This window comes from Rhipicephalus microplus, chromosome X (genome assembly GCF_043290135.1).
Source record: "Rhipicephalus microplus isolate Deutch F79 chromosome X, USDA_Rmic, whole genome shotgun sequence".
In the NCBI taxonomy this organism is placed as follows: Eukaryota; Metazoa; Arthropoda; class Arachnida; order Ixodida; family Ixodidae; genus Rhipicephalus; species Rhipicephalus microplus.
Window position 1 is genome coordinate 311,532,521 of NC_134710.1, and position 15,090 is coordinate 311,547,610.

General features: G+C 42.8%; 1 protein-coding gene across 3 annotated transcripts in view; it reads right to left on the minus strand.

Moving 5' to 3' along the window:
• Positions 1 to 15,090, minus strand: part of Sec31 (COPII coat complex component secretory 31) — a 170,543-nt gene that overhangs the window by 42,041 nt on the left and 113,412 nt on the right. For all 3 annotated transcript variants that reach the window (XM_075879503.1, XM_075879502.1, XM_075879501.1), the window contains 2 exons: positions 12,921 to 13,217; positions 7,732 to 7,879 (listed from right to left, as the gene is read on the minus strand). In XM_075879503.1, the coding sequence (XP_075735618.1) occupies positions 7,732 to 7,879; positions 12,921 to 13,217 (445 nt within the window). The remainder of the gene's footprint in view (positions 1 to 7,731; positions 7,880 to 12,920; positions 13,218 to 15,090) is intronic.

Here is a 15,090-nt window from a genome sequence, read left to right on the forward strand (position 1 = left end):
TTAACCTCTCATAAAGATATATATCTCATATCTCGTTAATACGTTGAATGTTAGTTTAGAAAATACTTTAAAGTGGTATAATATCATTATATTGTCTATTGATGCTACTAAAACCAAATTCGTTGTATTCACTTCTCATCAGCAAAACTTATTATCAATACCTCATGTCACTTTTGTACCCCGCACCCTTTCTCCTAGCTGATGTTCTTCCTTTGTTAGCGTTCTTGATAATTTAAAATTTCAATATCACATTGCTGACTTAAAAAAAAAAAATAGTGTACGGTATACACATCTAATTAACACACACCATTACTTTTTACGGACCACATTACTATCTCTGTATCACTATTTCATTCACTATCATTTTTCTTATCACTATATATGCTGGGGAAGTACCAACAACACTCATATTTCATCTCTGTAGATCATTTAGAACCATGCTATTAGAATAATCCCATCCAGGTCATGCTTTCCCAGTTCCAAATTTCTACTATGCGAAAATAACAACCTTACCATTTTTGAGTCGACTAAATACAACCTAGGTACTTTTTTCTACAGGCTCATAACAAACTTCTGCTGGCCATTTTTCTGTCTGCTAATCTTAGGATTTAAAGAACTACAGTTACATCTTCCTATAACAAACCTCCACATAACGAATTGCTCGATATAACGAACTTTTTTCTGTCGTCCCCCCCTCCCCCCGTTACTCCATAGAAACATGTATTTGTGACCTCTATGTAAAAATGTAGCAGCGTGAGACACCTTTGATATAACGAATTTTCGCAGCGGACAATTTAAAAATTTTGTCATGGATTTACTCATATTTGTACAAGCATGCACCTTTCGCATTTCTTATATGTGCCATAAACTGGCACATATAAGATGCATGCCAGTGCTTAATTTCACTGTATATAATGATGCGCTGATCAGTGGATATCAAATTCAATAAGAAACAGCAGTATCAGCACTCTCTTTTAGCCGGGTATTGGCACGGCCCGTGCTAGGCGCAGGCAGCATACACACACATCAGCTGTTCGTCAATTTCACAGGTCAGAGTGCAGCGTTGTTAATGCAGTCAGTATCGTACTTCGCAGCGCACAAGGTGCACGTGAATTCTGCCCAGCAATACAGTGATGATGTGTTAAAATGCAAGCGACATATTAGCTGCATAGAAGCATGCGACTGTCGTGTAGAATAGCCGATTCCGATAAGTACAGTGAAATCTCGGTAGAACGAACACCACATCAACGAACTTTTCAGATTAACAAACCATTTAAAAATCCCGTGCCTACTGCTAATAGTTTCAATATAAAATTATTTCACTACTACGTACTTTGAAATACCGAACTTTTCAGAATAACGAGTGCTAATTTAGTTCCGCATTATATTAAGAACACCTCAGTAGAACGAACTCGTTCTGAAATCTGTAGCAACCACTGAAACGGTACGCAAGCAGACGACTTAGCGAAGGGACGCCTTGCTTCTCGGAACACGCACGATGGTGTGGAGAGAAAAAAAACGAAAGGACAACTTTTTTTTCTTTTTATTGAAACGCCGCAGCTGTAGGTTTACATGCGCCAAGGCAAAGGGCGAGGGCCACACAGGAGGGCAAGGTCGGCGAGGCAGAGTGGGAGTTGCAGAGCAGAAAGCATGGGCGCGGAAAACCTGAGACAGCGAGGGAACAGAAAACAAAATCCGAGGAAATGTTTTTTCCTCGCATTTTCCTCGCGGAAGAGGCGATGACAGCCATACGCTTCGGGTTTTCCTTATCTTTGTCACTTCTACATGTGCTCCAGGAGGCCTTGTCAGTCGTGTTCATCTCTTTTCAGTGATTACTTATCGCTCCCGCAAAGCATGTCAGCATTCGTGCTGCGGTGCTACTACAATGAGTTCACCTCTGCTTGCGACGAAAAAGCAGAAGCAGTTTCCGCCAAGCGAGAAAGTGGATGAGCTGGAGGCCTTCGTTCTGCAAAGTTCGTGCTGCACGCGTAAAAAAAAAAATCAGACTTTTTTAAGTAAACATGCATTTTTTAGTGTTCACTTTGCACTTGTTTTTTCTTGCGAAAAACGAGTTCAAGGACCCACCGTTTTAAAGGCAAGTCATTTTGGTCGGTGGAAAAGAAGTATTAATGGTTAATTTTAAGGCTTTTACTATAACGACCTTCCAAATAACAAACGAATTGCCGCGGCCCCCTGAAATTCGTTATACTGAGATTTCACTGTATGCGTACTGATATCATTGTACACGTGCGTTTGCCACATGTGCTCATGCACGCACTGCGTGCAAATGGTCAAAGAGGTGGAGCATTGCTGCTGCCTCAAAATTCGACGGATTCACGACCGCCACAGCGCGCTTCATCTCGTACGTTTGAAGTATTTTCTTTTATTAACTACAGCGGCCCATTTCGCAGCCATCTCGTGATCCTGAGGAAACTTGTGAAATGTGACCTCATCGCAACCGTAAGAGCCGCGGCAGTTATATGCCGCGCTGTAACTCGGCCTCGCGAGTCTACTTCAACCTTGCACAAACACAACCAGAGAATGTCAGATGGTGAAAGTCTCTAACCAGAAGAAGAGAATGCCCCGCCACGGTAGTCTAGTGGCTAAGCTACTCGGCTGCTGACCCGCAGGTCGCAGGATCAAATCCCGGCTGCGGCGGCTGCATTTCCGAAGGAGGCGGAAATGTTGTAGGCTCGTGTGCTCAGATTTGGGTGCACGTTAAAGAACCCAAGGTGGTCGAAATTTCTAGAGCCCTCCACTACAGCATCTCTCATAATCATATGGTGGTTTTGGGATGTTAAACACCACATATCAATCAATCAATCGATCAATCAGAAGAAGAAAACTGGGCAATGGCAATAAATCCCTACGAAATGGCAGAAGTGTTGCTTCGCCAGGCAGCAGATGGCAGCAGAAACAATGCACAACCCCAAAGTAAACAAGCTGAGCTGACTGAGCGACAAAGGCGGCCTTGGCGCGAAGTTGCCCGCCGGGCAGTGGCTCGACCCTGAAGGTGAAGTCACCTTCCCACATGTCTATCTTGTGCTCTACCCCTGTGCACAGGCATACCAAGGGGGCGTTCTCGCGTTCAAAGTTTGTTCGTTTATAGCGCCGTTGTTTGATCGAACCTTGCGAAAAAAACCTCTGTAGACATGTTGTAAGAGGTCACGGATACCAAGTTTGCAGTAAATTCACGAATGTAAAACCTCTTCAGTGTCCCTTTAATTAAGTCAAAGTGCACTGTTGCTACTCGTACGACCCCCCCCCCCCCCCCCCCGCGCCTTTTTTCATTCTCGTTCAAGACAGGTAGTTAGTATGAGACATCCATGTCTAGCGCAACTAATGCGACTGATGCAGAGTACGGAGCAAGTTCCTTACCCGTCATCTAATGATGCTGATCAGTTCCGCGAAGGCCAACGCAGAAGACCCGGGCATCGGAACAAGGAGATTCCGTCGTTCACACGGTTCAAGGGCACAGTCGTCAAAGTCATACCAATTTGAGGTAAAAAGGGAAAGCTTACTAAGAAGCGCATTTCACAAGAACCAGGCCAAGCACAATCGTCTGGTCTTAAGTCATTGTTTGGCATGCAAGTGTGTCGTTGAGAATTCCGCACGGACACGACCACTGGGCCAACTGAGACATAGTTGCGGCACACAGACGAGCTTGTCCTCCTCCGCTACATGTCATTACCGAGTGTTGTTTGGATGGCGAGGTGCCTCACTGTCACACGCATTCCTGGTCAGTGCATAGGGCGCCTGACGGTGTACTCACCACGCTTAAGTGGGCTTCTACGCAGCGCCATTTAATGAGAGAGCTGACAAAACTCGAGCATGAGAACGGCTACCGACCCAGGTCAACCGATACACGGCCTGGCATGGGAGAGAGTGGAACAAGCTGAGAACCTATCCTTTCGCGTGTTGTATATGGCGACGTGCTTGTTTCCAATGCCGTGTCCATCATGAAAGTGTTCTTGCAATTGGTTGTGAAAATGCGAGCACACATTGTGTGCTCACATTGAGGCTTGTGTGGAGGCCCCTTGTTTGACCGAAGGTTCAAAAGGGGGTGTCTGGATGTGGGTGTTTGGACTGCTGCAATAAAGTTCAAAAGGGGGTGTTTGGACTGCTGCAATAAAGCATCTCTTCACCAAACTACGGCTCTTCCTTCCCGCTGCCACCGAACACTCGAGTCATCGAGGGGCATCCATTCTGAACCTCAACACCTTCCCTCCTTAACTAGTGCAGAAGCTAGCCGAGGAGTTGGAAATTAACTCAGGTGTTTTTTGTTTTTTTTTCTGTTTCAGCATTTGACTGCAGGTCTAACACGCGGGAGGGTGTTATCATACGTGCCCTCCAGGCAATACAGAATGGGCCAACTCATTTGATCTCTGCTTCAGCAGGGCTCACTCGCTTTTACTTGTTCGTAAAAGTTACGATGCTTTATCAATTTGGAATTGTTATTGAACATGGCGGCGACCACATAAAACCATTGAGAGTGTCCATATAATTGTTATTGCAATATTAACGCAGTTTTTACCACTAAATAAATGTTTTGGACGAGCTCTGCCTTCAGCTCCCCTTTTGTTTGATTTGTTCATCTACTTTTTCAATTTCCATACCAAACCTGTATACAACAAAATCCTCTTTATAATGGATTTTTTCGGGAATCTGTCAATTTCGTCATATCCAGATTTAACTGTACTAGATTTGCATTGAACAGTTATTTTCTTTTAACCAAAATGTGTACTAATTATGGTAAGCAAAGCGTTACATTCACTTCATTTTTATTATGAAACACTCTTCTACTCATCATGAAAACAAGATCATTACAAAACTTCAAGAAAGAGCAAAAAATGTACCTACTTCACACTGACTAACCAGAAGTAATGTTGCTTATATGATTTTTTGTATGCTTTAATCAGTGCATCATAAGGTTTTCAAACTGTTCTATGCTTGCTTTTTTATTAATTTTTATTTTACAACTTTTCAGCGTTACGTTAAAACCATGCTATTTATTGTAATCACTCGTTTATTGTTCTGCTTTTATCATGTTTTTCACTTGCTGATCTTTTGCTACTGTCGCTTTTAAGTCTTTTGCTACCCTATTAGTCTTTGTACAGGAGGTCCTGATGCAGTCTCTCGACTATGAAACCTCCTTCTATAACTTTACCAGTGCTTGTAACTGCTTGTAAATTTACCAACTTTCATTAATAATAAATTCTCATTCGCATTCTGAAGACAATAGAATAGATCAGAGAACTAACATGAGTACACTCGAGCCCACTTATAACGAATGTTTCCTAAGTGTGACGCGGCATCAATTCGTTATATCCCGAAGTTCGTTGTAAATGAAACACAGCTTTTAAAAAGTTGCAAGTGAAAACCAAAAATTAATTTTTTTTTTTGCGAAAAAGTTTGTAATGCACATCTGTTTCGACAGCGCAGATGTGATAAGTACCGTCTGAAGTTTATTTAAGGCGGCAGCGCGTTCTTCGCCGAGGCCCTTGGCATATGCAAGTTCCCTGAAGCTATCTATGTAGCCAATCGCTACAAGCACGCTCGTGGTCGCTAGCTTCAAAGTTTCGTCATCTGGTTCTTCTGCATCGCTCTTGCCACGCATTTCATTCACTGTGCCCTCATCTATGCATGGCTCCGAAGTGTCGGCATCATTATCGGCTGTAATGAAGTCATCCCACCGGATGTCCCGCTCTCCCAAGTGGGAGTCGACGACGCGCTGCCACAAATCGGCACATCGGTCCTCTTCGAGGGCTTCAGGCTCGGCATCGGGTTCGGCATCAACAAAGCCGGCCTTGCGGAAACAGTTTTGCATAGATGTAGCTGTCATTTCAGTCCACGAAGCCTTCAGCATCTCCAGTACAAGGTCACCCAAAGCGGCAGGTTGGATGCCGGACAGTCAACAGCTATGAGCAACAGGCACATAATCCCGAAAGCAACGCTGCTTCTTCGATTTGCCGATTACAAAGGGCATGCCCCGGTCACTGCCATATACATTAGTGCACAAAAGTGCTGTGACGCGCACTTTGCTATGTTTGCCGCCAGCGTACGTGTCGCCTGTCATGGCGCGAGTTTTTTCCAGAAGCCTCTGATAAAGTAGCGCAGTTTCATCTGCGTTATAAACGTCTCGCTTTGCATAGCTGGAAATGGTGCCTCGATTTGCTTCCAGCCACGAGGCAACGTCTTGGTCCCTTGCCAAGGCCACCTCACCAACTATCGATTTGAACACAATGCCATGGCGCACTTTAAACCGACGTAGCCAGCCATTTCCGGGACACAAGTCTGGAAAGTCCAAAAGGAATGCAAAGTCTTTCGCTTTGGCCAGCCTCATAGAACCGCTTACCGGAATGTTCCGAGCTCGCGCGACGACGAACCATTTCAGCAGCGCATCCTTCAAGTCCGCGTAGGTATCCCTCCGCAAGTGCTTTCTCTCAGTCGTGTTGGCATCGCCACTGCTGATCTTTTCCTTGTTTTTCAGGATCGTCGATATGGTTGACTTGCTCATGCCGTAATTTTTAACCAACACGCAGTTTTTCACACCTTGAGAGAGCTCTGTTAAAATTACTCGCTTGGTAGAAATGTCCAACGCTTTTCGCTTCATGCCACCGTCCACCATCATGACCGCACGCCACCACAGAACACCTGAACACTAACAGCTAGTGAGAAAGAAGCGCACACATGGCGCATGTAGCGCACATGTAATAAGACAAGCAATCACGCAAGTAGTCGATTCTCTGAGCTCGTTTTTAGCCAGAAAAAAAAAACGGATGCAGCAGCGTTGCGGAGATAGATTCTTGAAGAGAAAGAGGGTTAAAAAAGGGGTTGAGTGGTGTGGTGGAGTCTGGCGAAGGAGCTGTGAGAGAGGGTAGTTCGGGTAGCTTGCTTGGGAGAGTAGCCTGCGCCGGCTGTACGCTCAGTCAGCATGCACGCGCAACGAATCGCTAATTTTTGAAGTCGGTGGGGATGCGGGACAAAGGACGGAGGGGTGCATTACAAAACAACAGTCGGGGAGAGCAACAACTAGACGATCGCGAGGCAGGGTCAGCGTTAAACAACAGAAATCTATGGGCACCTTGCCAATGGCTTATCCGTTGTCCAAAGTGGTGTCCCGGGAAGTCGCCGAAGCGCCTACTCCGTCCGCTGTAACTGATGGGCAGGGCTCAGAGACATTCGTTGTAAGTGTGATTTTGTGCCATAGGGATAATGTATATTTCCACGGTCCCGTGGGTGTCGTTCATTTTAAGTGGAGCCGTTATATGTGGGCTCGACTGTATTTCATATTCTAGATGGCATTCAGCAAAAAAATGAACAAGGGTGAGACACTTTATACGCACGACTCGCAAGTGGTGCACAATGAGAACAATGAAATGTGTACCAAGTGATGCAAAATGCATCAGAGGCAGTTAGGTAGGTGAGCAATCAAAATAAGTTCACAGAAGTAGTAGAATCAGCTAGCGCAGGAAAATGAATCGGCGCTCGTAGGAAGGGGTCTTCTTCCCACAGAGGACATGAAATGGGCTGAAGGTCAACATGATCGCGAATCAAGTTATGGTTGCAAAATTAACAATGGGGTTCTCAAGCAATAATTTATCAGTCTGCAATGACTTAGTGCTTCAACTTGTCATCCCTTTATGCATGCACTATCACTATATGAGTGCTTCAGCAATTTGCTTTCAACAAAATGCAGCTGCAACAGTGGTTGAGCACTTGGCGGCCCACCTTTGCTGTGCGACATGGATGCCACAGAGTCCACTGGTGGCGGTGGCGTGGGTGCAACTGGAGGTTGGAAGGCTGGCTCTGCATGCTGAGATGTGGATATTCCATAGCCAGCATATCCTGCCGAATCTCGGCGGCCAAACTGGTTTACCTAACATATAAAGGATGGACAACAAGATGTTAACATCAAGTTTTGTTGAAGATTTCCAAAATGTCCACAAAAATTACTTTTATTTCACTGAGCACCAATACATCAGACTTAAATATAACCAACTGAAATACAAAATTGGCAGATCCCACGTGCAGAGGGAATCGATATGTGAAGCACAAGTGAGGGAGGTTGATATGTCACCTTAAAATCAGCACAACGTCACGAGGCACACGAATGTAGTACACAGTAAACACAAGCAGAAATGTTATGTGCACTCAGGTATTTAGATAAGATCCAAGTGTGTAGTTTATGGTCGCGTAACGACAGCACCACTAACGTTTGCAATACAAGCACCAGCAGTGGTAGGCAGGTAACTTATGCCGTTTATGACTTTCATGTCATGATTACCATATTTGTGCTTGTCATTTGTGTGCATCATCCATTCAGGTCACATAATACCAAAATTTGTATATGTGAAGCCAGCACAACAGCCGCATATATGTGAAGCTAGCCAAATGACTATTAGATGACCATTGTATCCAGTGTCTACAAGTCGCTGTGGCGCCCGAAGTATGTAAACAAATTTCGCAGAAACGCGGTGCGCCATGTGCATTACACACACAACGCGACCACTTCAAGAACGCCGCTCGCGCTTGCGGGACCACTGGTGCCGACTAAAATAAGATGCTCCACATCAATAACCTGCTCCCCTTCTACAAAGCAGAGCAAACTGCAATCACACTGCAGAAAACTCAATATTTGTGTTAGCCACAGCGGACGCTGTGACCTCCGTGAATCTGCCATGCTGCAATTCGGCAGCGCCCTCTTATATTAATTTGAGTTGCGAATAGATCCCATCATCGAAATGGCCGGGAGAACTAAAAGTCATAGGTGGCTGGATAGATAGATACGCTCAAAGACAATTCGCTAAGAAATGCTTCACATTTAAAATAAAGCTACATATGTTCAAGAATTATGTATACATACATGTTTTGATACATACCCATCAGTAAATGGGAATAATTGTTAAAATTCGTCCTGCTTTTATGGTTCTCTGAAAGAACACTCTTACTATCAATTTATTTCATCATCAATTAAAACAGAGTACAAGCCATATAAAGTCTGATCATCGCATAAACCAATGGTTGACTCATTACACAGCCTCCTTAAGAATGCCTGTTTTAAGCATAAATATGAACAGTAAAAACTAAGCAAGTTAAGCTAAAGCTTCAGCAGCTGAATAAATACTATTAGGCTGCGAGGACATAGTTTGACAGACTAATGTATGTTTCATGTTTACAAGTACTATGTATTGGGGCGTGAAGGTGCTTAGGGGCCCCACAAAAAAGTATTAAATCCTAGTCATGTTCTATATTAATTTTATCCATACTTTTTTTCTAGTTGCAACGAAATTTGACTCGGGCAGAATTCACTCGGAGTGCAAATTATATGTTGGGAAAGCAATAATAATGACCGTGAAAAAGCTTGCAATTGCGTCTTTCGTTTGTAATCGGTGCTATAATTGTCAGCTAGCAGGCAATGCAAAGCTCTAGCGGTGTGCCCGGACAAATCGTACACAAACGGAAATGGCGTCAATTGCTGCTCATTACTGCTTGTGTGCAGAACTCCCTGCGATTGCATCCGTTTTTTTTTTTCAACGTGACGACCCCGTACGAGCAGATAATTAAGAGGAGTTCACTCTTTTGAAGTACAAAATGCAGTGCCGTAGGCTCCTGGAACATATTTTATGGCTAAGACCAGCTTTCCTGCTTTTCCTAAAAACGTGAAGCTTCAAAAGCTCACCACCAAAGAACAAAAATTACTATTGAAGATAGAATTCACGTTACACAGGCGAGAGCTGTTGCAAGTGCTTCGCACTCTTCGCCATCAGCTACAAAACAATTAGTTCTAGGATAAAATACCTTAGACGAGAAAGCGCTAGATCTTTTGTCGTGAAAGTTGCGTTCTTCCATGAGCACTTGACAGCTGGCAATACAGGTGCCACTACGAATTTCGTGACCTGCTTGCTCGAAGTTTTTAGGTATGTCACAAATTTGCGACACTCGGCAGTAAAGGGTTAATGAGCCTTTATAATTATGTATTTTACACATTGCATGTGTAGATTATTTGCTTTTTCGTTCCCATTTGAAGAGAACTCTTGGTAGCGGCTGCGAAGTGCATTCTTCAGAGCACAGAGGAGATGATTCACTCGCGTCGGTCAGTCTGCCAAGCTACTGTCCACATCAGTTCCGGTCAGCTCTAATGGTGTCATGGTTTCTGGTTTTGGTATCAAAAACTGTCGTTGGCAAGTTTTTGCTTTCTTAGGTAACCACTTGCATTTCAAAAGTGAAACTTGGCAGGCAGCATAGTTCCCAGTTAGGCTGCCTATAGATTGGCTTCTCGAGGTGTACAAAATTTCGTTGCAGTTGGCCTTTAACAAACTGAATATGACAGTGTAGAAGTACCCACAAAAGTTAATGAGACTTACACATACACACTGCCCTATGATGCCTTTGTGCTGTTCACTTTGGGACAATGAAGTTTTCAGTTGCAATTGCATGACTTCTGAACTCCAGGCATACTGAACCATAACATTCCCTTTCTTTACCAAGGAATTATAAAGGTAAGAGCAGTAAAAACACTGCTCAAAAACACTGCTCAACTTTCACCCTCTCTCTACTCTAGCAACATAAGTGAGGCATATTTGCAGTCTGTGTGCAAACAGAATCCATCATAAAAAAGCTATAAAGGTAGAGTAATGGAAAAAGTGAATTTTAGGTTCGAAGAGAACAGTGATTTTGGTCGAATAATTTTGAATCAGACTGGATTACTGTATATTATATATTATAAAAAAATGGCCACTTTGTCCTACCTAACTAATCTACAATACATTTTTTTAATTTGAAAAAGGCCTGTGCAAATGTCATTTTTTGTTCATAGTAGGAATAACTTTGAATAGTAGCAGGATTTGACTTTTGGTAGCATGGCAGTGATATAAGAAGCTTTTACTCCTAAAAGATGACGGCACGATGTGACAGTAATATATTCATTTAACCTTGAAGTGTGGCTTTGCGGCAGTAAGGCTTCCAGTAGTGCCGAAAGTGAAGCTTCGCGACAAGATTTCCACTGGGTAAGTGTTTTCACAGCTTAGCACCAATCCTCTGCAGTGAAACCACCTTTACAGGCAATTATGTGAGCAAATACATACTTATTTGACCATCTCAAATGCTTCAAAATTTTCAATTTTATTTGCACAAGCCCATATATTACATATTAAACTTACACATTCTTAAGCTAAATTAGATGTACACCACACTTTAATTAGTATCTTAGTCAAGATGTGGAATTCAAAAAATACCTGTGGCAATTTTTTGGAATGAGGTACTTCTACAGATTCTATATTTATATTGCAATTTAGATAACTTTGGTGGTACTGTTACATACTCGTTGAGACACTTTCCAAGATACTTTGAGAGCTGGCTGCAGCTGCACTACCCAGTAGTTGAGTAAGTACTCATGTCTTTTATGTCCTGGCATTTTACGTACGACTCAAGACATTCATTCGATGACATATTGTTTGTGAGCAGGCATGTCGCCATTTGTCTTTACAATGACTGCGTGTGAAAGCATTGTGGGAACCAGTGAGCCCAGCTAATAATTTGCTCTGTTTAAAATGACAAAAAATACTGAAGTCCAACACAAGGTGACCACTCTTCTTTCCAGAATTCATAAGCAAACATCACTGAGAGTGCAGTTGTACAGAAATAGCCACGGTGTTGATCAAGAAATCACATACATAACAACAATATTGCCTATTACTCCTCATTGTCTTTACTCAATGCCTGTGGCAGCTTTTTCTCAAGCATGTAATAGTTATGAATGATCATCCACGCTATGGTCCCCAAGCTCAAGTTCTAGTTACATAGCTGTGATTTTGGCTCTCAGCGAATTTACGGGGTGACCTGCACACCATCAAGGGCAATAGTAATGCATTTATTCCAGCTCAAATTCCTGTGTGTAGTTGCTGATCTACTGTTTCTAACATATGAATTTGGTATTTTAGAAAACCGTATACATGTAGAGGTGCAACAACACTTTCAGGTGAGCTTTAGTGTAACGCGTACTGTGACATGCCTTCCTTTTCTTTGTTTTTTTTTAGTCAGGTACAACTGTTTTCTAGATCCCTGCATTAAATAACCACACACATTAAATTGTGGCTGCAACAGTTTCAATGAACACAGATATCGTCTGCATGTGTCAGCTGCTCTATTTATTATACAAAATAACATCTCCATAGTAATGCAAGAATGCTGCTGAATAAACTTACATAGCATGTTCCATAAAACGGACAAAAAAATCTAAACACCGCACTTAGTCCTAGTTTAAAGTGCTCTTCCTACAGTTATGGGGCCTGCGACACTTTTCCAAGTAGCCATGAAATTAATTCACTAAAGGAGCTTGTTGCCCAACGAACTGACCACCGCCAAAATTTTTATATCTGTCGAGTATCAGCAGAGTTACAAAAATTTGTCACATGCTACAACTGCTTTGTTTTCTCTCGTTCTGACAAAAGCACTAGAAGCCAAGAAGGAAGGAATGGCACAGGCAAAAAGGGTTTGCCAAGCATGCCTCGTGACCTTGTGCACTACTTTTGTTTTTTTCTTCTTCAAACTCGCGGTTTTTTAACACAAATGTGCAAGCAGCTGCGGACATGTCGTAGCCTCCCGCGGTGGCCCCAGTAACTCCTGAGCACGCCATGCTCAAATAAGCAGATGGCAAGATACTAGGCCTGTGACACAATTTGTTGATATATAGCATTATTTGTAGAGAGAAATTTTTTTTAGCTCACTTTGAGAATTTATAGTACATTCTAGGCTGCATCTTGCGCTATAATACTTGGCTCGCATGTTCTTGGGAGCCTCAACTACTTATCGGCACCATTTTCGAACCATGTTCCAAAAGTGTTGCAGGGCCCCTTTCAGTAAGCATTCCCAGTGTGTAAATTCTGCATTCAGAGTATAGACAGAGGTCTGGAACTCACAGATGCTCCAGCTGGAGGAACCTGCTGGCCCCCTTGGTAGAAGGCTTGAGTCTGTGATGAAACCGCTGAAGCCATGCGTGAATGTGACACCCCTGTGTTGCTAGCAAAGCGACTTCCAGTTGGTGCTGGAAGGCCAGCTCTGGGGCCTCCCATTGTCAAGGGCCTACCCTGCTGTACACTGCCACCAGCTGACGGTGCTGAGAACTGACCCAGGACTTCAATTCTTGGAAAAGGGAAGTGTGGTGATGGCATGCCTAGGTGCTGGCAGATTCGATCTCGTAGAATTGCTAGTGAAGGCTGCATGTTTACGAAATGAAACCACACATAGGCATTTGTAGCAGTTATTTGTGTTATATAGATCAGACAACAGCTAGATTACAGTACTGCATTTACATTCACACAAACCAGAACTTGCATAGCATAAATAAGGGTGTGCAAATAGTCACTTTGAGATGGACATGACCAAAATACCATATGTACTCGCATAATTTGCACACTTTTTTTTACAATTTTTCTGCTCTGAAAGGAGGGTGCATAAAATATGCGGAAATTTTGAAAATGCATCTGAAATGATGTGCAATAGTATATACAGTAGTCCTAATGCACACAAAATATACGTAAAAATAAAAATAAATTAAAGCAAGAACAAAGTGTCCTTGTTTATTTAACAGAATTAGCACATACTAGCACCGGTCACGCGCGGTCTAGTCAGAATTACTGGTCGAAAGGTCTCATAGGCAATTGTCGCAGTTACTGTCACTGCCCTCCCAAAATGAGTCATCCTTGGTTCCATCGCGCACGTTCAACTGCCCCATTTTGTTGAGGCTCTTCTTAATAATGCTGAGATATATCGGATACCAAGACATGGTGATACCGAAATACTGAAGTTTTCACACATCTTCAGCAGTAGAAAACTTGTATTAGCAAGCGTGCACTCTTCTTTCTTCCATAGCAAACATCACACACAGAAAAACTGCCAGCTGAAGTGCTTGGCGTAGGCATGGTTCCCGTTTTCTACAGCAAACTTTAGAACAAGGAGCTTGAATTTCACCATACCCAGTTGATTCGCGATAACTCAAACTCTGATAATTCCTACTTTTGGTTAATTCAAACAAAATTCACTTTTTTTTTTTTGGCCCTCTATTCTTTCAATGTATTTAGAAGCCTCTTAATACAAACTCCATCATGTGGTTACTTAATACTTTTTGTAGGTTCCTACCAGAAAATATCAGTTGCTTTTCCACTACTATTTAAAAAGTTGCGTGCTAATATAATCTTGACTGTCTAAAAATGAAAAATAGGCACCTGAGGCCTTCAAGGGAAAAGGCTTTGCAAGTAAACAAATGTTTGAAACGATGTACATGCATGGTAAACCGTGATGCAGTTAGAAACTCACAACTTCTTTAAAAGGTCTGATCAGCAATAAAAATAAAAGGCTAATAAATTTAGTATGGACTATACACCTCTGCTTTCTGTTCCCTGCATGCAGTTAGGGCTTAAAGACACACTTTTAAAAACTTTAAATGTGATAAAATCAATGCCTAATCATAATGTGCGGTGTCACTTCACCCAGAATCATCTATCTGAGAACTTCTGATAATTCAAACTTTTTGATAATTCAAACAAAATTCAAAGGTCCCTTCGAGTTTGAATCAACGACAGTGGACTGTATATAGTTATTGTAGTCCATCGAAAGGGAACAGTAAAAACGCAACAGACGGATGTCAAAACTTAAACGTTTGGAATCAACCAAACGTGCATTGCAGCGCGGATGCAGAGAACGAAGAAAACAGTTGGGTGTGGCAGGCCCTCGCACGCCTCCGATGCAGACAATTGTCCGTGCTGTGATGTAAGCATGCATTCTCAAGGTGGAGAAGATGGGAAGATACTAGAGGGAGACAAACGCTCGAGCAGTTCCAACAACTCGTCAACTGGTTTTGGTGTTCGGGTACGGTATTCTAGGGACCACAGTTCAGGAGAAGTCCTCGAAAAATGAGACTTCACACTCACAGCATTTTTTGATGGATGGCTGTGCTCACCTTGTCGGAGAGGCGTGCACCTAGCGCACCCATTTAAAGCATCCAAAGGTCCCAAGTCTCTTCATGCGCACTGGCAAGCTGCCTCAGATGGGTTGGGAAGTGCGAAATATGAGATTAAATATATATATATT